The sequence below is a fragment of the Sapajus apella genome, unplaced genomic scaffold (assembly GCF_009761245.1).
Source record: "Sapajus apella isolate SASKATOON/1434 unplaced genomic scaffold, GSC_monkey_1.0 scaffold7, whole genome shotgun sequence".
NCBI classification, from domain to species: domain Eukaryota; kingdom Metazoa; phylum Chordata; class Mammalia; order Primates; family Cebidae; genus Sapajus; species Sapajus apella.
Genome location: NW_022436947.1, coordinates 11,221,030 through 11,244,271, shown reverse-complemented (window position 1 = coordinate 11,244,271; position 23,242 = coordinate 11,221,030). Strand labels below are relative to the sequence as shown.

The 23,242-nt window shown below is 39.1% G+C and overlaps 1 protein-coding gene across 6 annotated transcripts in view; it reads right to left on the bottom strand.

The window, feature by feature from the left end:
* Positions 1-2,586: 2,586 nt before the first annotated feature.
* Positions 2,587-23,242, bottom strand: part of CEP41 (centrosomal protein 41) — a 48,648-nt gene continuing 27,992 nt past the window's right edge. For 4 of the 6 annotated variants that reach the window (XM_032275967.1, XM_032275966.1, XM_032275964.1 and 1 more), the window contains 9 exons: positions 23,003-23,050; positions 17,993-18,054; positions 16,926-16,995; positions 10,632-10,776; positions 8,737-8,888; positions 7,938-8,005; positions 6,759-6,873; positions 6,085-6,300; positions 2,587-5,058 (listed from right to left, as the gene is read on the bottom strand). In XM_032275967.1, coding sequence (XP_032131858.1) covers positions 4,910-5,058; positions 6,085-6,300; positions 6,759-6,873; positions 7,938-8,005; positions 8,737-8,888; positions 10,632-10,776; positions 16,926-16,995; positions 17,993-18,054; positions 23,003-23,042 — 1,017 coding nt within the window. In that variant the 5' untranslated portion in view covers positions 23,043-23,050 and the 3' untranslated portion in view covers positions 2,587-4,909. Of the gene's footprint in view, positions 5,088-6,084; positions 6,301-6,758; positions 6,874-7,937; positions 8,006-8,736; positions 8,889-10,631; positions 10,777-16,925; positions 16,996-17,992; positions 18,055-23,002; positions 23,051-23,242 lie in introns of all 6 variants that reach the window. The other 2 variants (XM_032275969.1, XM_032275965.1) reach the window with 2 other exon arrangements.

Genomic DNA, 23,242 nt, shown 5'->3' with positions numbered 1-23,242 from the left:
ACCTCTGGAGCCACAGTTCTCAGGCTGGTTCCTGGCTTTTTTTTTGTTTTTGAGACAGAGTCTCACTCTGTCCCCCAGGCTGGAGTGCAGTGCCATGATCTTGGCTCACTGCAGCCTCTGCCTCCCAGGTTCAAGTGATTCTTCTGCCTCAGCCTCCTAAGTAGCTGGGGCTACAGGCGCACACCACCACACCCAGTTAACTTGTATTTTTAGTAGAGACGGGGTTTCACCATATTGGCCAGGCTGGTCTCAAACTCCTGACCTCATGATCTGTCTGTCTCAGCCTCCCAAAGTGCTGGGATTACAGGCGTGAGTGACCACGCATAGCCGGCTTCCGGCTTTTCAACCCCCTAGCTCAGAGACTGAAGGCAAACCTGAGTTGCTTAATTTCTACCCGAACCTCAGTCTCCTCATCTGAAAATGGGGGTGCCTGCCTCATCAGACCATTGTGGAAATTAAATTAGTCAGAACATATAAACCTATAATGAAGAATCTCGGAGCAAAGTAAGCTCTCCACAAACATTAACTACTATTGTTATTTTCTGGAAATCTTCAAGATTTGAAACAAAAGAGAAAAATAACCCACTCTTAGTTGGGGGTGGTGTGTAACCTGTGCATGCTGAATTCTGAAGGATACTTTAAGCCTGACAGAGACAGCTAGAATAATAACACCCCCAACAGCTCTCTGGGTACTTCCTTAGAGAGAGATCTAAAAACCTCAGGGTTGTGGATGCCTCACCTAAAAAAGCAGGATACACAAGGGAGTCAGAAGATAACAAGCTTTCTGGGTCTCCAGAATGACAGACTAGCACTGGGTGGTCACCACAATGGGCATCGCAACCAGACTTCAATCTTGACAGGTTCAATTCATTTATTCATGAACACTTATAAGGGCCACTGTCATAGGGTTGGTGATTTTCACCCTCTGGGAGCTTATAGTCAAAATAATTTTAATAGGAAAACATATTGATATCCTTTAAAAGATGTAGCCCCTCAGCATTTCAGAAGTGGCCTCTCTGCCACACATTTTGCCAGGTGCCTCCGGACGTTACACAGGTAAGAATTTGCTGCTGCACAGAACAAAGAGGCTTAGCAACAGAGAGGGAGGCCATCAGACGATGGTAATGTGACAGATACAGTTTCAAAAACACATAAAATCATGCACTGAATCCTGTTCTGCCCAAATTCAAGGCTGACAATTTTCCATTACATTTTTAATGTTGTAATTGACCTGTGTATCCATTTAAAGATGTCATAATAATAACTTCGATAATTATTGTAAGTCTAGGAAAGTATTCCTACCCAAATGTATTCTGAACATTTTGGAGGCACAATGTTATTTATTGCTTTTGCATAAAAAAACATTTGTTAGTGAATAAATTAATGAACTGCATGTAAGTACTCAACATGCTTTCATAATTAAACTGTTGAATTACAATCCACACGTTTCTGGTGTTTCCTGGGGAGAAAAAAGCATCGTGGGAGTTAAATCTTGGAAAGAATTGGGAAGAAAACAAACACACACGAAAGAAACTAAGAACATTTTGGAAGTGGGGAAAGAAAGATTCTTAATGATTATCTTCAGAGTAGGGCAAGAAGGTGGTCATGGATTGAAATCCAGGTGGACAGAAACTAATTACTTGCTCTAAAAAAGCCAGACAACATAAAAGACAGAATCTATAGCCAATAAACAACATGACAGAAACCAAAACCAACACAAGAAAAATTACCTACATATTTCTTCCTAGCCTAGGACTCTGATTTCACTTACATTCCACAAGGGAATTAGAGAAAACACGGTTTTTGTTTTGTTCTGTTTTCTTGGTTGAGTAGCCTAAAGTCTTAAGAATTTTTGTATAATTTAAATAGCACCACAGGAAAAATCCCTGAGCAACTAATGAATGTTATTTGTTCTCTTTTCCTTCTGATTTATACCAAGCCCAATATGACTGTACTGGTTCTGGTTAACTACTAAAGGTTGAAAAAAAAAAAAAGTAAGATAAAATGACTTGCAGGCCATTTAAATCATTCTATACTTTTCAAGAGACTGATATAGCCCAGGGTGTTCCTTTTGTTTTCAAATAAGTAATGTAGCTTTCTCTTCTCTCCCTCGCTTTCTGCCTTTCTTCTTCCTATTTCCTTGCTTCTTTCCTTCCTTTCTCCCTTCCTTAAATACAAACCCCTTTAAAGCACTGAAGGTATTATTTCAATTGGGCTATGACTGCTGTTCAGGTGGAGCTGTAGTTGTACATCGATAAAGCACCTTTCATCTCAGGGTTCACAAGTCCCAGACAAGGGCAGCTAGTCAACCTCCGAGACACTGGCAGAAAGCCATGATCCAGTTGTTGAAGGTGGCTTTGGTCCCAACATGAGCATGAAAAGAAGCCCAGGCTTACTAAATGGAGAGCTGAGGTCCCCTGCCCTAACTGGACTGATTTCCTGATTCATTTGTTGTTTTAAAAAATGCTTTTCTAGGAGATGCAGTAAAAATCACACTAGTCTCCTGTGGCTCCCCCAAATCATCTTGACAGAAAAGAAGAGAGAAGTTGGCAGTTTTCAGCATATTAATAGCAAACGACAAATTAGTAACTATGTACTTTAATCTTCAACATTCATAATTGCACAAAGCATCACTGGTCATTTAAATAATACATGTCAATTAATCTAATGAAGAAGCCGGTAAAGTAGAACGTTAAAAGCAATACCTCGAGCACATAAAGAATGATAGTAACATTTAACACGCAAAGCGCAGAATTAAAACAGCGCTTTTGATCATGGCTATTTAAAATCCTTACCAACAGGGCAAAGAAAGCACTATGGAGCAATACACATAAACATTCAACCTGCCAGATCTCTCAGGTGAGTGCACAGCAATTCTAATAGGTCTGACTAACCTGGCTTTCCACATATATACAGTGGTTTCTAACACTTGAAAGGTATCTGACAATGGGAATGCAGAATTGGAACAAGGCGGGACGACCATTTACTTTCAAAATAGAATCCAGCAGGGAAGTCTCAAATCCTGACAAGTCACCTTTAAAATGGTATAACCGGAGCTTTGTTAGAGAGAAATATTTTTCCCTTAAAAATGTATATGTGGCAAAAATGGCTGAAAATCTTGTCCATGTTAGGGGAAAGCTGAGTGTGGAAAAATGTGCATTTTTCTATCTATGCTGTAAAGAAAATACAAAGCCAGAGCATTTTGGCATTAGCAAAGGCTGAACTAAGTTCTCAGGCAATAAATTTATGGGGGAACATGACAGGCTCCTCATTAAAGCTATGTGTACGTTGGCTGAATTTTATACAAGATTCTTGAATCTTGTGGAAAATTGGGCACGGCTTGACATCTGAACAATGTCCCTGGTTTGTTTGATTTTTAAAGCATCGGAAAATGTTGGACTTTGGAAATCAAGTAGAGAAGAATAAACACACTCTAAAGCAGAACTGGGCTGAATCTAAAAGTTATTTTTCCATATGTCTCTATGAGATACTTATTACGTTTATTTCTCATACAAACACAGCCCCCACGCTAGAAATACTGTGGTGCTTTTTTTTTTGGTGGCGAGAAAATAGTACTGTTAAGGCAAATCTTACCCCGCAGCAGTTACCAGCAGGACAGGCAATTTTCAGTTGGCTTTTCAGAAGCTGGTTGCCATGACAAAGAGCACAATTTATTCCTCAGTCCGTTATCACAGCTACGATCACAGACCATAAAAATTAACACGGCTCTTTTCCTTTCCATATGATTTCAGAGTTCCCCATCCTTACCTGAGGCCTTTTGTTCCCCCAATTAAATGGAATGAATGACAGTCATTTAGCAATTCAATTAATGCTGATTCAAAATTCCGGCCAAAACCAGAATCTATAATCACAACTTCCTAATCACAGCTCAGTCACAAGAATGAAAAGTAAGCAGGAAATTGCACTAATTACTCAATTAGACTAATACTGTATTTCTAAGCAAGGGCTTACGAGGTTGTCAGCCCTGACAAAGGACTTTGGAGTCCTTTTCACCTTGTGTGTCCACAGTTGTCCAGCCGAATCTGTATTTTCAAGTGGCCATAATTTCTATCCATCTAATGTGGATAGATTGAAGCTGGGCCATGGGCATTATAACTGCTATACAGACCACAAGTAAGGGCCACTTTTGTGGGCTTCAGGGGGCTCTCAGCACAGGCCAGTGCGGTGGCCAGGGCTTTCTTGTGAGAGGCGCTCCTTCCCGATATGAAAACAGGAAGTGCACACCTTTCTGGCTCCAGGAAAATACCCGATGAGGGGAGCATTCTGTGAGCGTACAGCTACTCTCCTCATTTTAAATTTGAGTCACGCACACAGGCGTTGGTTTCCAAACTCAAAACAGGGCCTGCAATATGCTGGGCAGAGAGCTCCTTGCTGAGTGAGCTGCCGGTGTGGGGCCTCCAGGCGGCTGAAACCTAAGGCTCGTCTGCACCGCTGGGAACAGCTTCTCGCACCCACACTGCCTGGAGAAGCCTTCATGAAGTCAAGAACAGTAAATGAAAAGGCGGTCAAGAAGAGCACATGGACAGATGTGACTGAAGTATTTACAAAACAACGAAGAGAGATCCAGCAAGCTGGACCTTATTTAAAAAACAACTAAAAACGTAGATCCTTTTTTCCCATACAGTTTCACGAGACGTAAATATGCTGTAAACAACAGGGAGGACACTAGAGCCTGTCACAACTCTGGTTTTTGTGGCCACCTGTTAAAATCCTTCCTGAAGTGGCCGAGGGGAGAGGAATCAGAAACAGGGGGAGGGAAGTGGGACTATCCCATACATCTATCATGGTCTTTCCTGTGCAGAAGTTTCTGGAAATGACCCAACCTGGGAAATGCTCAGGGGTTCTGAAAAGAGGGAAAACATTTATTTGCCTAAGTGAGACAAAGTCTTTACTTCCAGGGCTTGCCTTGCAGGTGGCCACTGCTGAGGGAGCGGGGGTTTGAATGGCTGGTGGGGCCCCCACCGGGCAGATTCTGAGCGCTTCGGGCACCAGGCACCTTGGAGTCTCTTCTGGAGGAGTTAGCTTGGTTCAGTCGACCTGAAGGGAGCAAGAAGGAAGGAACAGAGCTGCAAGAATGATTCCAGGGACCATCTGCCAAGTACAGTTTTAAGCTAATGAAGTCCTAGCCTATGACCACTTTTAAGCTAATGAAGTCCTATGCAGTGTCTACTTAGGCCAGTGATGACCTACTCCTCATCCTTGAGATCAGCCTGAAGGTGGGGAAGGGGACAGGAATGAAGGGAAACCCAGATAGGTTTTTTCCCTTCCTCTCCATTAACCCCAACAAACCTCATCTGTCCTTCAGTCTTCTGTTGATAGAGAGGATGCAGATGAGGAATGATTAGGGGAAAGAAAAGAGAAAGCAGTATGATGAACGTAAGGTAGGAAGACAAATGAAAGAAAGGTAGGAAGACATATGGAGGCTCTCAGAGTGGAGAAGTAGAGGCAGCAAAAGGAATAGAAAACTTTCCAAGAAGGAATCTGAAAGCCTGATGCTTAACTTCTCAACTTTACTTGAGATATACTTTTTGATGAAGTCTCTACATTTTTGCCTGGGCGCAGTGGCTCATGCCTGCAGTCCCAGCACTTTGGAAAGCTGAGGCGGGGGGGATCACTTGTGGCCAGGAGTTTGAGACCAGCCTGGCCAAGATGATGAAACCCTGTCTTTACTAAAAATATTAAAAAATTAGCCGGGCGTGGTAGTGGGTGCCTGTAATCCCAGCTACTTGGGAGGCTGAGGTGGAAGAACTGCTTCAAACTGGGAGGCAGAAGTTGCAGAGAGGCAAGATCATGCCACTGCACTCCAGCCTGGGTGACAGAGTGAGACTCTGTCTCAAAAAAGTCTCTCTACATTTTGATAAAGTCTCTCTTAAATGCTTAATTCTTGTCACTATCTGGGATCACCTCTACTGCCTCCCCTTCCCAGCAACTGTAACATACCTCCCCAATATTTTAAGAATCTAAATATAGGAAATGAAGGTTTTCATATGATGAGGTGATACTCAAAGCTGCAAACCTCAAGCTCCACAGAAAACAATAGCTTTAAAGGTCAAAAGATCTTACTAGGATGATCGGTAGGCCCTTGCTCCTCTTCCAGATAATATTCTATCTTTTTTAAGTCTTCTGGGGTAAATCTCCATTTGTTCTCAGCTGGTAGGGGTGGCACTTTGGGGCTGGATCGTTTCCGGGCAGAACCAGGAGGAAGGGCCTGCTGGCAAGATGCTGGCAGGGAACCGGTAATCAGTCCTTCTGGGAATTTCTGAGCTAAGACTTTTAGACCTAGGTTTAGAAAAGCATCAGAAAAAGCTGCATTAATATGGCAAGGCCAAGCCAAAACCTGGAAAGAAGCCTGCCTGTCTTCTAATCTCTGGTCATCAAATTGAGGCCAACACGAGGACATGAAATCTTTCTCAACAATTTCATCATTAAGCAAATTACACCAGAAAACATCTGTTGTTACATGGGATTCTGAGAATCCCACAAGAAATCCTTTTATTGGAGTCTTCAGCATTAGGGCTTTCTGACAGAGCCCTGAACCAACACTGTTATTTTAGGAATTAAAAACATGCTGATGAAGCTAAGGGAAGTTTCACAAAACTCCTGACTCCTTTCAGCCAGCATGGCTTTCTCTCTTTCCAGAACACTGAATTCTGAGCACCAAGAGAGAAAAGGTGATGCAGGTGGGACTGAAGGATGATTGGCCTTTGAAGTCCCAAGCAGAGGATCGCCTTGCTCACCTCCAGAAAGCATGAAGAGGTTTTCAAATCCGCGCTCGCACATGGTGGTGGCCGCCTGACTGGCCAGCCTTTCATCGTCGTCATACAGAATGATGATCTTGCCATGGGCATTTTTCTAAGAGTCAGGTGAGTCAAGGTTCCAAGGCACTGAGCTGATGTCCCAAGACTACAAGAAACCCCCAAGGAATAAAAGGACCGTCAGGTCCACCTGTCTGAGTTCCTGGGAATGATGGACAAGGCCATTGCTACCCTCACAGCAGGGACTGGATTGTTTCCCATCATTGAAACCACACAAACTAGTATTCGTTTCTTTTACAGACTGATGCTACCATGGTCTAAGACAGCACTAGTTACGGACTTCATATCCTTTAGCTCTCTTATCTCTATCACCCTGGAAAGTAAATATTACAATCCCCATTTTACAGATGAAGAAATAGAAAAACTTCTATGCCTAATGTGTCCACTGAAGCCTTATTTATGATAGTAAAAACATGGGAGCTACCTAAAAAGTCCAAAATAAAAGAAGAGTTTAGTAAATCATAGTAAATCTGAAGATACTATATAGCATCAAAAATGCGGTTTACAGAGAGCTTGCATTAGCATGGGGAAATATGTTGGAACAGAAACTGAAAAAAGCAGGATATTAAAGTACATCTACAGTAAGGTTCCAACTTTGTTTAGAAAAAAAAACACCACACAGAAGGCAGTCTAGAATAAAATATACCAATAACGTTAACAGGAGCTGCTGCTCAATTGTGTGATTATGAGAGATTTCAATTTTCCTTTTTATATTTTTTTGGTATTTGAATTATTTTCTGCTTGTATAATTTTTATGAATAAAAAAATTAAAATTTTAAAAGAAAAATTAAAATAGAAAAAAAAAAAACTAAGCTTTGCTATGGAAAGTTTTCTGGGAGGAAAAAAACCCTCTTAGGACTAACTCTTGATGGATCATAACTCTTAACCTAATGTTCTTTGGCCCAGGGCTAGACGGTTTAAAAGCATCTGCCTGAAGAGTCAGGAATCTTGGTGATAGCTAGGAATCCAAATTCTAACATATGCTCAGCTGATTAATGTCAAAGGTTCCTCACAGTACTCTTACCAGGAGCATGGTTCACAATAACTTTGATAGTTATAATCCTCATACCACCCAATTCCTTGAAATGCAACAAAGGATACATATTCAAGAATATCATTTGAATAAGGGTTCATTGTTCTAGACAGAGTTGCAATTGGGTAACTGTAAGCTGCAAAGAGAAGAAATATTTTAGGAAGTCTGTAGTTTTAGTACAACTTGGCCTCAATTCCCAGCTGGTTTAAAATCTAAGAGTTCAATACATGTTCAAAATCAATGAGCTGCTGGGCACCGTGGCTCACACCTGTAATCCCAGCACCTTGGGAGGCCAAAGTGGGTGGATCTGAGGCCTTTTGTTTCCCCACTTAAATGGAATCAATGTCAGTCATTCCAGGAGTCTGAGACCAGCCTGGGCAACATGGTGAGATCCTATCTCTATAAAAAATACAAAAACATTAGCCGGGTGTTGTGGCATGTGCCCATAGTCCCAGATACTAGGGAGGCTGAGGCAGGAGGATCACTTGAGCCCAGGAGGGCAAGGTTGCAGTGAGCTATGATCGCACCACTGCACTGCAGCCTTGGCAACAGAGCAAGGAACTGACAAAACAACAACAACAAAACCAATGAGCCAAAAAACCAAACACTTCTGCGAAAGAAAAGAAAGAGGGCATCATGAACAAAGTATGAAGTTTCACTTCACTGCTTCTGACAGCCACCTGTGAAAATCAGCAGCCTCTCAGAGTATTTTATGGTGGAGCCAACCCTATAGGATTCTATAATGGATCCAGCTAACGTACAGTTTCCTCAACTGTCTGCTATGAGCTGTGGTTCCAGCCTGCCTAGACTCAAGAGCAGGCTCTCTGTTCTTGAGAGTGAGGCACTTCAAAGGTTTCTTTCTCTTACCTCCAACAATGTGGCACTGCTGGTAAGAATCTCTGTCACGCACATCTAGCAGCAGGAAGGGGCAGTCAGGATAAGGTTTGTCTTTGGTATTGGGCTCAGCTTTCTTCACCGGCCCTTTGTCTAGATCCAGTTCCCCAACGCCACTGATGACACTGCAAGTGAAAAAGTAGGTCAGCAGAAACTAGTCAGAGGTTGGTGGCTTAAAGGTCGAACGTGTTTCTTCAGAATAGTGAGATGAGTGCTCAATGTCTTTTCAAAGGGCGCTTCAAAAGGAAAGGAAAATCGATGTGGTGTCTCAGTTCTGCCTCTGAATGCAGGATCCTGTGGATTCCTCTTTTACCACACTGGACCCCACAGAGGAGACCCACATGTCCACACTCACCTTCAGACAATGAGTGGCAGTGCATTACATGGCGGACTGGGTAGGGACTGACAGGCGCATGCTGCCTCCAGCCACAAGGGCAGATCAGAGGGAGAATGAGAGGAAGAGTGAATCCAGTGGAGCCAAAGAGGAAATAATACGGTTGGTAGGACAGGAAAAAGGAAAGGCATTTCTTTCTAGGTATTTCATATGTAATGTAAAGTAACAATAATGCTTTATAAATTTCATATATGTAGTCAGTGACCTATCTGCTATGGTATTGAGTCTTAATACTTCCATAGCTCTCTGTACTTACTTTAGTTTGGTAGGTTACAACATTGAGGTTGATGAGGCTTTAGATTTGGCGGCATTCACAGAATGAGACAGAGGAAGAGCTGGGATTAAAATGAGGAAGCTAACCACTACCACTAACAGTTCTGAATCTAAGATCACTCAATCACTGAAACTGGTCATTGTCTTAATATTATAGGGAAAATGTGGTAAAAACAGGAATCAAATAAGAAGACTAGGTGTTATGAACAAAATGTCAAGCAGTGACTATCCTTACTGGAATAAGAAGATGGTTACTTTCTTAGGAAATATTAAGACACATATGCTAAACCACAGATGAGTATGTAGCTTAGTTCCTTTCCTATAACAGCAAATCAAATTCTGCATTTAAATCCAGTAAACACTATAACTCCATGCTATATAGTGCATATTTTGTTGAATCAAAGGAGAAGAACATCCATTTGATAAGAAACTGTATCCTCGGTGGAAGTCTTGTTGGCCTATCTCTTCTTGAGTGCAATTTTAGAGTACCTTCACAATTTAACTATAATAATATAAAGCTAAAAGAAGAAGAATAGTTGGATGATGATAGCAATTCTTTCTCTGGTAGAACTAATTTCTCTAGTAGAACTATTTTATCAGTCAAAGGGATGGGTATCTGCTGAAAAGTTAGTATTTGTGAGAAAGTACTACATGGACTAAAGAACTAAAGTCCATGTAATCCAAGAAATAAGGAGGCCCATGCCTTAGAAGAAAGAGCAGAAAAATAAAATAGAAAGAACAGCCACATTCAGTTTTGGAATCAACACCAAGTTCTGCTTTTTCCTTTGCACCTAACTCAGTATTGGAGTGCTATGTGTGGCACTGTCACTTCTGGACAGGACAGTAAGCTGCAGCAGCCAGAAAAGGGGGAAAAATCATACTTTCTGAATCAAAAGATGGTATTTGTAAAGCTAATTCCTCATAACGAACTTCCATGTAGGAGGGAGAAGAATGGAACTGAAAAATGAAAATGAAACTCTCCTAATAATATATTCTCACATTAACTCAGTAAGAATGCAGTGAAAAAGAATCAGGAGGTGGCATTTATATAGGGAGAAAGTAGAAGGCTGGGTTTAAAATGTGAGACTTTACTCCTGCCAGTTCTGTTTCTAATGCAAAAAAAAAAAAAAAATCCCTGAAATTGGCCTCTAGATTAATATAAAGGCAAAATACAGTGAAAATATCAATCAGCTTCGAGTACCTCTGAAGAGTTGAGCGGCTGGAGTCCCCAGCTCCCGCGTTGTTCATGAACTGCTCAGGGCTTGGTGGCTGCTCACCTGGACTTCCTTTCCCATTGGTCCTGGCAGTGGTTTCAGCATCAGGGTCTGAAGCTGTAGAATCATTGTCTAATATTTACAAATGAAGAAATGATTAGATTGAACCTCAGGATTTGTATTTACTTCTTACACTGAAATTCAGTCAAGAAAAGGAACTCTTATCACCATTATTAAATTGTTGTGAAGTGCTAATATACAAGCTCCCAGAATGTAGTAGACCCCAGACATCCCCAAGACCCTTTCAGGGGATCTGCAAGGTAAAAATTATGCTCAAAAGATGTTACTTGTCTTTTTTAGAGTGTTTATATTTGCACTGATGGTACAAAAGAAATGGTGAATAAAGCTGCTAGCACCTTAGGAAGAATCAGCGCTGTGGCACCAAACTTTATTAGCAATCACTGTATTATTCACTATCACACATGCACTCACAGTAAATAAGTATGGCAGTCACACTACAAGAAGGTCCCTGATAAAGCAGTAACAGTTACCATTCTTATTAAATCTCACCTTGAAGTACATGCTTTTTCAATGATCTGTGTGGTGAAGCGAGGAGTCCACATACAATTAAGTTTGCTATATACCAAATTACCAGGGTTATCTCAAGGAAAAGTGTTAGTGTGCATGCTGAGTTGCAGGCTGAACCAGTAACTTTCATTGTGCACACCATTTTTGCTTGGAAGAAAAACTGACAGAAAAACTATGGTTAGTTAGACTTGTGTATTTGGCAGACATTTTCTCAAAAATGAACTAAATAAGCCTGTTATCTCAAGGAATATTATTGATGGCATTGTTGCCAATTATTGTATTTGGGCAAAACTCAGAATTTTAAAAACTGTATTTGCCATCAGGAACTGAAGTATGGGGAGCTGCTTCCCATGCTTTTAGACTTTTCTGGTAAGACAGATAGAGAGATTAATATGTGCAATTTTTTTGACAGTTGTATAATAAAATGCATTAACTTTTGGGAAGATCTTTGTAATTCAGTGAACCAGTATTTTCTAAATGGCCAATGCATGATGTTATACAATCATGCATGGGTAAAAGATTCAAAGTACAAGATGGTTACACTGAAAATGCCTGATTTTAATCTAACAGAGTATGAAGGATTCATTGATATGATTTCAGGTTTTTACATTACAGCTAACTCTTAAGAAACTAGCCATTGTCAAGTTTTATCTGAAAGGGCTATTAAAACACTGCTCCTTTTTCCACCTACAGGTTTGTGTGAGCTGGATTTTCCTCATACGCTTTAACCCAAACAGCGTATCGCAACATATGCTGCAGAAGCAGAGAGGAAAATCAGCGATGCTTTCATTAAACCAGACACTCAGGAGATTTACAAAATATGTAAAACTAAATGACATTCTCAGCAAAGTTTTGTTTTAAAAACAATACTTTTTTCATAAAAACATGTTATTTATGTTTGTAATGGGTTTATTATGTTATTTTTAAGTGAAATAATAAATAAATACAGTTTCAGTTCCCAGGTTAAATTTTTAATACACTAAATATCAATAGACATAAAGCACATAAACCAAAGCTCTTTGGGATCTTCATTAATTTTTAAGAGAGCGGAAGAAGAGACCAAAATGTTTGAGAATTTGCTGTCCTAACCAATACAATGAGATTTTAAAAAATAACAATAACAGGCCAGCCGCCATGGCTCACGTCTGTCATCCCAGCACTTTGGGAGGCTGAGGTGGGTGGATCACTTCAGGTCAGGAGTTCGAGACCAGCCTGACCAACATGGCGAAACTGTCTCTACTATAAATACAAAAAATAGCCAGGCGTAGTACCAGGTACCTGTAATCTCAGCTACTCAGGAGGATGAGGCAGGGGAACCACTGAACCCAGGAGGCGGAGGTTGCAGTGGGCTCAGATCGTGTCACTGCACTCCAGCCTGGGCAACAGAACAGAACTCCATCTCAAAATAAAATAAAATACAATAAAAATTAAAATAACAAGTCTAATTATTAAAGAGGATATTAAATTTATTTTGCATATCATATGATAATATACCTAGATATTTTAAGAGCATATGAGAGTAAGTGCAATAAATATGTGGTTAGATAAAAAAAATGCTAAAATATTTTGCCTATATACCAATTAAAAAATAACATGGAAAAAATCTCATATACAGTAACAACTACAGCTATAAAATGTAATCTCCAAGGAATGAACCTAAACCAAATGTAAATAACCTATAAAAATGTATAAACACTTTTTAGGACTTATAAAAATTTTACTTAGAGCCCTTAAAGAAGACCTCAATGAAGACAGTGACACACCCTGCATATTCCTGATTGGGAAACTAAAACTAAATTGTTAGTCCCTCCCAAATTTAACTTTTGGCCTTAATACTAATTCCAAAGGGATTTTTTAAAACCTCCAGGGATTTAAAAAATACCCCCCCAACACACACATACACACACATACACAGTCAGATCCTTTTTTTTCCTATTCACAAGACTTAAATATTCTGGAAGCACTCTACACACATGCGTTTTTGATATGTTGGTTTTTTTATATGTACGAGGAAACAGGAAAATACATGTATATGCACACATAATTAGGGGTGATTTGGAGACTGTCTTATCAAATAGCAACATATGTTAAAAAGGTAAATGATCAAAATAGTACAGAACTACAATCAGAACAATGGAATAGAGAATATGGAAAAGAATATAAATAAAAAGTGAAAACATTCATATCACAAATCAGTGGGTAAAGGGAGTACTACTGAGTATATGGTGCTGGGAATATTTCTCAACTATCTGGAAAAATCTAATTTAGAAAATCACCGCATGTCATATATCAAAATACATAACAGATAGTTTAAATGCAAACAAGCCAACAGAAGAAAATGTAGGTAAATAATTTACCTACATTGAATTTTATGAGTCTAAAGCAATAAAAGGAAACAACAATAAAGGCTAATAGATTTGATCATGTGAAAATGCAACCTAATATATATCAAAAACCAACACAAAGAAAATTAAAAGGTGAATAACAAATTAGGGAAAATACCTGTAATACATATGAATTTAAAAGGTTAATATACTTAATTTATAGATTTAAAAACTAACTAGCTCTTTAACATAATGTGAAAAGAGTAAAAATGCAATAGGATCATGTGCACGAGGTAAAAATGCAAACAAGATTAAATTATTAACATGGAAAGGAAGTCTTTTTCCCACTGAAGAAATGCCGGCCCTCCTTCTTCCTTCCCTAAGGGAAGTATTAGTATATTAAACACTTCCACGTATTTATGTCTCACTCTAGAAATAAAACATTTACAGCTTATATATATTTTACTTCTTCCCCCTTTTACATCTCCAGGAGAACTGTATTCATATTATTTTATACTTTGGGTTTTTGTTTTATTTTTACTTAATAATACAGCCTGGAAATTGTTCCAGCTAATCAAGATTTTTCTCACTTATTGTCAAGTTAGTATTGTTCTCTATCGTATAAATTATTCAGAACTCTTACAAATCACTAAGAAAAAGATGAACATCCTATTAGAAAGAAAAGAAAAAGAGCATGTAAACTCCTTAAAAGAAGAAATATGTATTTATGACCAGTAAACACACACATACACGCAGAGCTCAATATTTTTATCAAATAAATAAAAAAACTATTAGTCACTGTTTTTCATCTGTTGAATTGGAAAATATTTACAGAAATGATAATTATTCATTTTTAGCTAGGATGAGGAAAAACAGGTCTTCTCATTCACTCTTGGTCAGAATGCAAACAGGTACAGCCACGCTGGAGGGAACGGGGCGATCAGTACTGGGTGCCTAAGATGGTTCCACCCTTTGACCCTCTGCAGCAATTTATCTTCAGGGAAAAATCAGAATCATACCAACATTTACATATATACATTATAGCATTATTTTATAAAGGTGAAAAATCAGAAAAAAACTGTAATGCTCAACAAGATAATTAAATTATGGTATATCCAAAGGACAGACATTAGATGACAACACGATCTTTACAATCGTGCTTTTGAAGCCTACTTTATGACATGGGAAAACATGAATGAAAAAGTGATAATTAAAAACAGCACAATACAAAATTATATACAAAGAATATAGATATAATTGGAGTGAGGGGTTAGAGAGCAGGACAGTGGACCAAAACATTAACAATGATTATTCGTTATTTAATTTTCTTCTTTATATACTTTTTATAATTTCCTAACTTACTGGAAATACACTTTTAAGTTATGAAAAAGCAATAAACATTATAAAAGGAGATTTTTTTAATCCCTTCAGAGATAGCCAATATGCATACAGATACAATCTGCTCCCCAGGCACTCCTGAGTGAGTTATTATCTGTGTAGAGCACTAGAAAAACACTAATATTACTCACACATTATGGTGTCCTACTTTACAAGAGCCTATTTTGCTGTGCAAATTTATCTCAGAAGAGAAAATTGCATGTGCCCATATGTTCTGGTGCTGCAATCTCAACAATGAATTAAAGGACCAAATCTAGGTGCTTATATAACCCAGTTAAAATTGGGAGTACTTGTATGAGGAGACTCAATTATCTCTGTTACAAAGAGCTCTTATTTCTCTGCTGTGTGAGAGGCATCTGTCAAAGATAAATTCCTGTCGTTTTCAGATTCTCTTTATCCTCCCTAACAAAAACCAGCCCAGGGAAATGACAGTTGAGTTGCACAAACCCAGTGTTCAGACTTCCTGAGAAACTTGTCTTGAAATCAGAAGTTAAATTCCTGACCTACATCAACCTTAACAAAACACATTCCTCTTCAATAAACAGCCACACACTGATTGCTGGGTACTTCAGGATAAAATAAAGACCGTAACTCTGTGTATGCTTTTCATGAGAGTAGAACTAGGAGGTTTTATTTTCAACTTGGCAATTAAGAGATCTGAAGCCTACCTGTCTTTCTCGCTTTATCTCCTACCCAGCGCCTACTCGTCCCTTAGACCACAGCCAGATTGGATGACGCGATTCCCCAAACATGACTGGTGTGCTCTCCTCTCCGTGCCGTTCTCAGACTGCTCCTCAGCCTGCAACAGCTTCATCTTTAACTTATACCTGTTAAGATTCTACCCCACTTCAAGGCCCAGTTCCAGTGCCTTGAGGAAGCCTACCTCGGTCTTCTGTTTTGTTGCTTTTTGAGATGGAGTCTTGCTCGGTCGCCCAGGCTGGAGTGCAAAGGCGCAATCCTGGCTCACTGTAACCTCCGCCTCCTGGGTTCAAGCCATTCTCCTGCCTCAGCCTCCTGAGTAGCTGGGATTACAGACGTGTGCCACCACACCCAGCTAATTTTTGTATTTTTTTGAGTAGAGACAGGGTTTCGCCATGTAGGTCAGACTGGTCTTGAACTCCTGACCTCGTGATCCACCTGCCTTGGCCTCCCAAAGTGCTGGGATTACAGGCATGAGCCATCATACTCAGCTGCCTACCTCGGTTTTCTAACTGCAAGTGTCTTTCCTTCCTTGGAACTCTCACACAACATCCTGTATCTTTCCTAAAGGCAATTTTTAGAATCCCTTAAGGGTACAAGGAAGGCAGTGAGAAGACCCTGGATGCTACTGGAGACACTCAGATTTGTAACCCACGTCTCCTCTTTACTAGCTGTATCACTTTGAGGAGGCAGCTTAACCTCTGCAGCTTGGGCCTCTTATCTGTTAAGAGTACCTTCCTTCCAGAGTTTTTGAAAAGATTAAGTAAGAAAATTCATGTGAATTCACCTTGCAATATACCACCAACAAACAATGGTTTCCTTCCATTCCTGCATTTAAAAATTCTGCCAGCTAAGTAATTTTGTGGTACTGTTATCATTCAGCCCACCCAACACAGATGTGTGCACATGCACATATGTAACTGTAAATTTCATGGAAGCAGAGCTGTGCTTGTTCATCTCTGTAGTCTCATAGCACTTAATGTGTAGGTACACAGAATGCTAAAAATATTAGTTGAAAAAAGTACTTAGTATATTAAACACATCTAAAACATTTAAAGCTATAAGTGTTAGAACAAGAAAACCAGATGGCTTTTTAAAATAAGCATTAACAACTAAAGTATCAGGTAGCATTTCCCTGAGAGTAACAATCTAATTACAAATAGACACATCAAAGTCCCAGTCCCTGGGAACAGACAGCAAATGTGTACAGGGTGAGTGTTTCAGTCAAATGGTAGGGTCTGTTATTTTCCCCACACCCTCAATTCTCATTACCTTCCAGCCTTTGAATCTCCTCAGCTGTCACTTCCAGTGTTTGATCAGAGAGGGAAGCAACTTGGATGACCTGATAGAAAAAGGAATGAAATGTGTGGATGTGTGGATGTTTGTTTGTTTTTAAACAGAGGCAATTTTGTCTGCTACAAAAGAGGAGGAAACAGCAAACATCAAAGATCTCTTGTTTTAAAAAGCTGTCAGTGTCCTCGACTGAAGACTAAATCTGAGGCCTCCTTCCTTTTGTCTTGGTAATATACTGCACATGATCATTTCAGAAGAAAAGACACACTTAAAACACTACGTAAACTTAGAATGCTAAGAGGATAATTTAGGACAGGAAACATGAATAAGAGTTTAAAACCACATCTGTATATGACCTGGTCCAAGCATTACACATTATTTCTTGAAAATGCAATACTGACCTACCATAACATAGAATGATATCAGCAATTCTCCATGCAATGAAGAAATAAATGTAATAATGAATATACTGATTAAAGCGTTTTATACTTCTATACAGTATTCATTTTTAAAGCACTTTTTACAATTTAGCTAACAAGACCCAAGATTCAACTTGAGTTATGCCAGTAGAACTCTTGCTTGGGAGCTGGAGAGACACCTTCTTCATAATTTTCAAATGAAAAAGCAACTTGCCCAAAATAACAAAACATCTTATGGTAGGACGATTTGGAAAAGATCAAAGAAAAGGGGAAATCACTTGGTTTCCAAAGAAAAATGTTAAAACAATCCAAGATCCAGAATTTTAGATTCTAAATATAAAGTTAAATGGATAAGGAAAAAAACCCTAAACCACAAATTTAATGAATTAAAAGTAGGACAAGCATTTACTTTATAGAATTCTTATCAAAGAAGAGAGAAAAATTTCTCATCATCCTCATGTAAACACACATACTACAAACCAATTAATCCTCCCATAGCTGAACAACATACAAAGAATCAGAAGAAACTCCTCTGCAAACATTCCCTAGAGTTGAATTTAGAAATACTCACATAAAGTGACACAAATTAGACAGTCTTTACTCCAATGCAAAGATCATGAAACTTACCAGCTGGGCAAAAGTTGTAACTTTTAGTCTCTTGAAAAGCTCATCTTTTTTGTACCTATAATCTGAAAAATATGGTAAGACAAATATTTATCTAGATTTACTTTTCCTTTTTAGAGCTATTAATTCTAGTTGTGAAGTTTTGTGGTCTTTCAAGTTATTTATATGCTTTTACATCTATTATCTCATTTGCTCTTCATGATATCCTCAAACTTAGGTGTGGCAGGTGGTATTATCATCTGTTCAATTTGCTTCCCTTTGCTTTGTCATTAGAAAGCTTAAAGTTGTATTTATAAGCTACCTTTGGTCTAGTGAGTTTACCCCTTGCCTTTATTTTATTGGTCTATCATTTTCCTTTAACTAAGCTGTCTCTTCTTTGACCACGTTGGACTGCATGCATTTTTGTAAGCCATCTCAAATCTTCTTCAGAGCAAAGCAGGGAAGAAATGCCTGTGTTTTACAAATGAGGACAGAGACTCAGAGAGGCTGAGTTGCCCCAGCTCAAACAGCTGGCAAGACATGCATGCCCCACTATTCTGACTTCAGCTTAAAAAGAGAGCAGTGATATTCCTGCCATTCCACATTATGCTGGAGCTGTAGGATGACACTTCTATGTGCATGCTGGACATACAGTTGTGATTGGTTCTGATCATCTCTCAGTTTCTCTCCAACTTCACTTCATTAAAATTTTTTTTTTTTTAAAGATGGGGTTTCACCATGATGGCCAGGCTGGTCTTGAACTCCTGACCACAGGTGATCCACCCACCTCGGCCTCCCAAAGTGCGAGGATTACAGGCATGAGCCACTGTGCCCTGGCCAAAAAATTAACCTACTCAGTTTCGCAAGATGAAAAAGTTCTGCAGTTCTGTTGTATGATAGTGTGAAAATACTTAATGCTACTGACCTGTACACTTAAAAACCATTGCAATGGTTGGTGTTATGTGTTTTTGTTTTTGCCGTTTACCACCATTTTATTTTATTTAAACATTTAATAAAATATTTAATAAATAACAATATTTAATAAATAAATATTTTATATTTATTCTGTTGTTCAGCCTGTCTGTCACCTAGGCTGGAGTGCAGTGGTGTGATCTCAGCTCACTGCAACTTCCACCTCCAAGGTTCAAGGAATTCTCCTGCCTCAGCCTCCCGAGTAGCTGGGATTACAGGCACCTGCCACCGTGCTTAGCTAATTTTTTTATTTTTAGTAGAGTGGGGTTTTACCATGTTGGCCAGGCTGGTTTTGAACTCCTGGCCTCAAGTGACCCACAGTGATCCACCCACCTCAACCTCCCAAAGTGCTGGGATTACAGAAGTGAGCCAGCACGCCTACCCCCACCATTTAAAAAAACAAAATAAAAACCAGCTTAAGCCAGATTTGATGGTTTATGCCTGTAATCCCAACACTTTAGAAGGCCGATGCCGGTAGATCACTTGAGTTCAGGAGTTTGAGACCAGCCTGGCCAATATGGCAAAACGCTGTCTCTACTAATAATACAAAAGTTACTTGGACGTGGTGTTGCAAACCTGTAATCTCAGCTACTAGAGAGGCTGAGGCATAAGTATCACTTGAACCTGGGAGGCAGAGGTTTCAGTGAGCCGAGATTGCACCACTGCATTCCAGCCTGGGTAAGAGTGAAACTGTGTCTCAACAACAAAAAAAAATAAACTTAAAACATCAATATTTTTCAGTGCTGTCTTTACAGTTCTGAGCTGTAACTCAACTATAGGTATTTCCACACTTGTGTTAATAATTCTTCCTATCACATTACACAGTTATTAAAAACTAAGCCAATCTCACTTTAGTTATCTGTTGCATAGATACGTGTTAAAGGTTAGCTTCTTTAAACTGTTTTGAAGATGACAGCCAAATTCTGAATGGTTTTCAGTGTTGAACTCTGCCCACCCTCATCCTTTCCTCCTCACCTAGATTTTCATATTGGTACCCATGACTCCCTGAATGCTGCCTCATTATTTCAGAATTACTAAAGGTTAACTGGTTAACTGCTATGACCTTCACGGCATAAATGTCTCATAAACCAAGACTCCTAGCGACAAAGGAAAGGATTAAAGGTATTTAAGATTATTTACCTGGTGTTACTAATCACTTCCATGAATTTTCCAAAAACCAGCACAGACTGGGTGGTTACTTTGGAGGATAATGTAATCTTGGTTTACTAAGCAACTTAAGGCTCAAGAGTCAGAAAATGATACTGCTTTAAAAACTAGCCTTCTGTAAATATATCAAGGCTTTTTTAAAACAGGGGATTAAACTTCTCTGTTCCAAAGTGTTTTAAAGAGAGCAGTTTGGCTAATAACAGACCATTACTTCTAGAAAATGCTTAGAGATGCTTCTTCTAGATACAACTATATGCAGTGGAACTTGTAAAACCTGCCAGGATGCAGACCCAAATAGGCCAAGCTGAGGCTTTACAAAGTACAACCAAATAACTACAGTGTTCCTTTTGATTGCCACCAACTTTCCCACCAAAAGTCATTTATGCAAACCAAAACAACAATAAATCAGCAAATGGAAACAGCCAACAGCTGTCAAGTAGTTTGCACTGTGACATTTATCCATTGATATTCTTTTGGTATGGTAAACATAGTTTGAAATGCTTCTAAGCATAAAACGTATACTTTAAAATCCCCTTTAACTAAACAGAGATTCATTTATACAAACATAGAAAGACTGCTTTATTCTAAAGATTGACATTTCTACTGTCTTCTGCACAAGCACTAGAAGCCCCCTACATATTTGAACCTGAACTCTACGTACCTGGTTCTGGTTTAGAAGGGCAGCCATCAGTAGGACTTTCTGACATTATTACTCAGAGATAAAAGATCAAACTAGACGTTTTATGGTAAGTTTAAATTTTTATAAAAAGGATGACTTGGAAGGCTCTGTCAGTCTGTCCTTACAAGAGCGAACAGAGCTTTAAGAATGGAGCTTCTGCTACTGTGTCTTCTCCCAAACTCTGTGTTGAAGACAAATAATCCTAGTTTCAGATACCTTATCAAGATTTGCTTCTCCAGTAAGTCTTGGATCTAAGTCTGTCTCTCTCGAGTTACTGGAAGGACAGAGGCCTGACTATCTAGGATGTTTCACACTGGGTCCAACTAGTGTCATCTAACCACCAGAAACCAAGAATGGGCTTTGTAAATTGTCAATAGACACAGAGTGTCTATTTTCTCCAGGTAGAGTGGAAAGAATATTCAGATTACAAAGGATTTCTGCATTTTCAGGGTTCTGTTGAAACGCATTATTAGCAAAGGGAAGTTGGGCTCACAGTGGAAGATGAATCAAAGGAAGTAACAGAACAAGGTCTGTGGTTTCACAGAAAGAAATGGCATCTAAGGTAATCTGAGTAAAGTGATGGGTCTAGGGTATCATGAAACAAAGGAATATTCTCCTCCCTTTCAACCCCAAAGAATGCTTACAACAGAAAATGGTGAAAGAAAAGGAAATATCTTCCAAAATGTAGATGTCAAGCGAGAATCTAAAGCAATTCTGTCAGGGAATCAGCACAAAGTGTGTGAAATGGGGTAACAGGAACCTCCTGCTCTACTAAAAGGAAGCTCTCCACTTCTACAGAGGGAAAGTGAAGCAAGCATTTTCAAGGCTCTATTCCAAGGGTATTTCTTCTGGGAGGTCACCTCCACGTGAGGTTTAGATATTAAAGAAACCACATTGTACTTTGAAGAAATATTTTAAGTGAGGTTCTGGCAACCTGGGTGGAATGGGACCTTTTTATGGGACAAATTTCTAGTGAGGATATGTGAACTCACACTTAGCTACAAATGGATGAAAGGTGACAGAGACGACAAACCCAAAAAGAAGCAGGCCAGTTGGATTCTTCCTGCCTTGGATGAGTTAAGGATGGCAACAATGAACTCTAGGTGAGTAAATGAGATCTTTCTCCAGAGTTTAAAAGTATATATTTTATATAGATATTTAAAATACATATACTTATATAAAATGTTTAGAAAAAAAAGAGGATACTGTGACATTACATATTTTTAAGAAGTCTGTAGCATGTTATAGCTGAACATGGCAAATGAAAACACAGCATAAAGCAGCTCCTGAGTCCACATCTATTGGCTGGGGTTTCCCAATGCTGCAGTAATTCAAATGGAACACTTTGATTTCAAATGAAAAGGTCTGCTGTGTAAAAAAGGAAAATGTTCTGGTGTATTCTGGATGTGTAATTTTCTCTTTCAAGAAGATGTACATTACCAGAGCCAAGTCCTGAACTATGATCAATCAGAGTACCTCTTTACCACCATTAACTAAATACTCTCCCTAGCACTGGGTTCTTTTATTCAAGATATGAGCAAATCCATCTTAGAAAATAGATGTTTCTATTTCTTCCTTAATTCTGACCTTGAAGTGTACACTTTACGTCAGTTTTAGACGTAGATTGAAAAATCATGATTTTGTGCAAGGGTAATGCACTCAATGACTGGTAACATATCTTTGCAGATTTGGTTTTTAAAAGGATGTAGATGAAATATGATTTTTAATGAAAAGAAAACAGACTGCAATGAATTGATAATGTGTAACACTAAGTTCTCATATCCCTGTCTTCCATGAATACTCTCATTTATACATACAAGAATGTTCTGAAGGAAGGTATTATTACTCCTATCTCAAATAGAGACATAGTAAGACAGAAAAGATGAAATATATTGAAGAAGGACATGAAGACTGTAGTACAATGACACTAGAAGCTTAAACAGAGCTCATTCCACCAGATCTGATTCTACATGCCAACATCAATGTCTCCTATGGCATGGAAGTAGGGCAGAATTTAGGCCCACAGGCCACAATCTGAGGAGCTGCCCAGGATAGCACCCAGGATCTCCCACAGCCCTTAAGGCACCTGCTAGGCTTATCTACCCATCCATAACTCTCTGTGCCTGTCAGCTGTAAAACACGATTGTTAGTTCAGAACCAACGTATAGAACAACTATAGACTTCCATTTCCCCAAACCATTAAGAGTGTTACTTACTTTTCTTAATCTCTTCTAGCTTCTCAGTATATTTAGTCATACTGTTACCTAAAAAGAAAATAAGGATTTTATATATACTTTAAATGGAAGAAAATGAGTACCACTGTGGAAACAGAATGGAGGAAAGATATTCCCTAAGCTTTCCTATCCTGTTCTTATGGGATTCTGGACAGCAGCAAACAGGCCACACATAGAAAAATCTTTTGGATAATACAGCATTATTAAAAGCTGCAGAGCTGA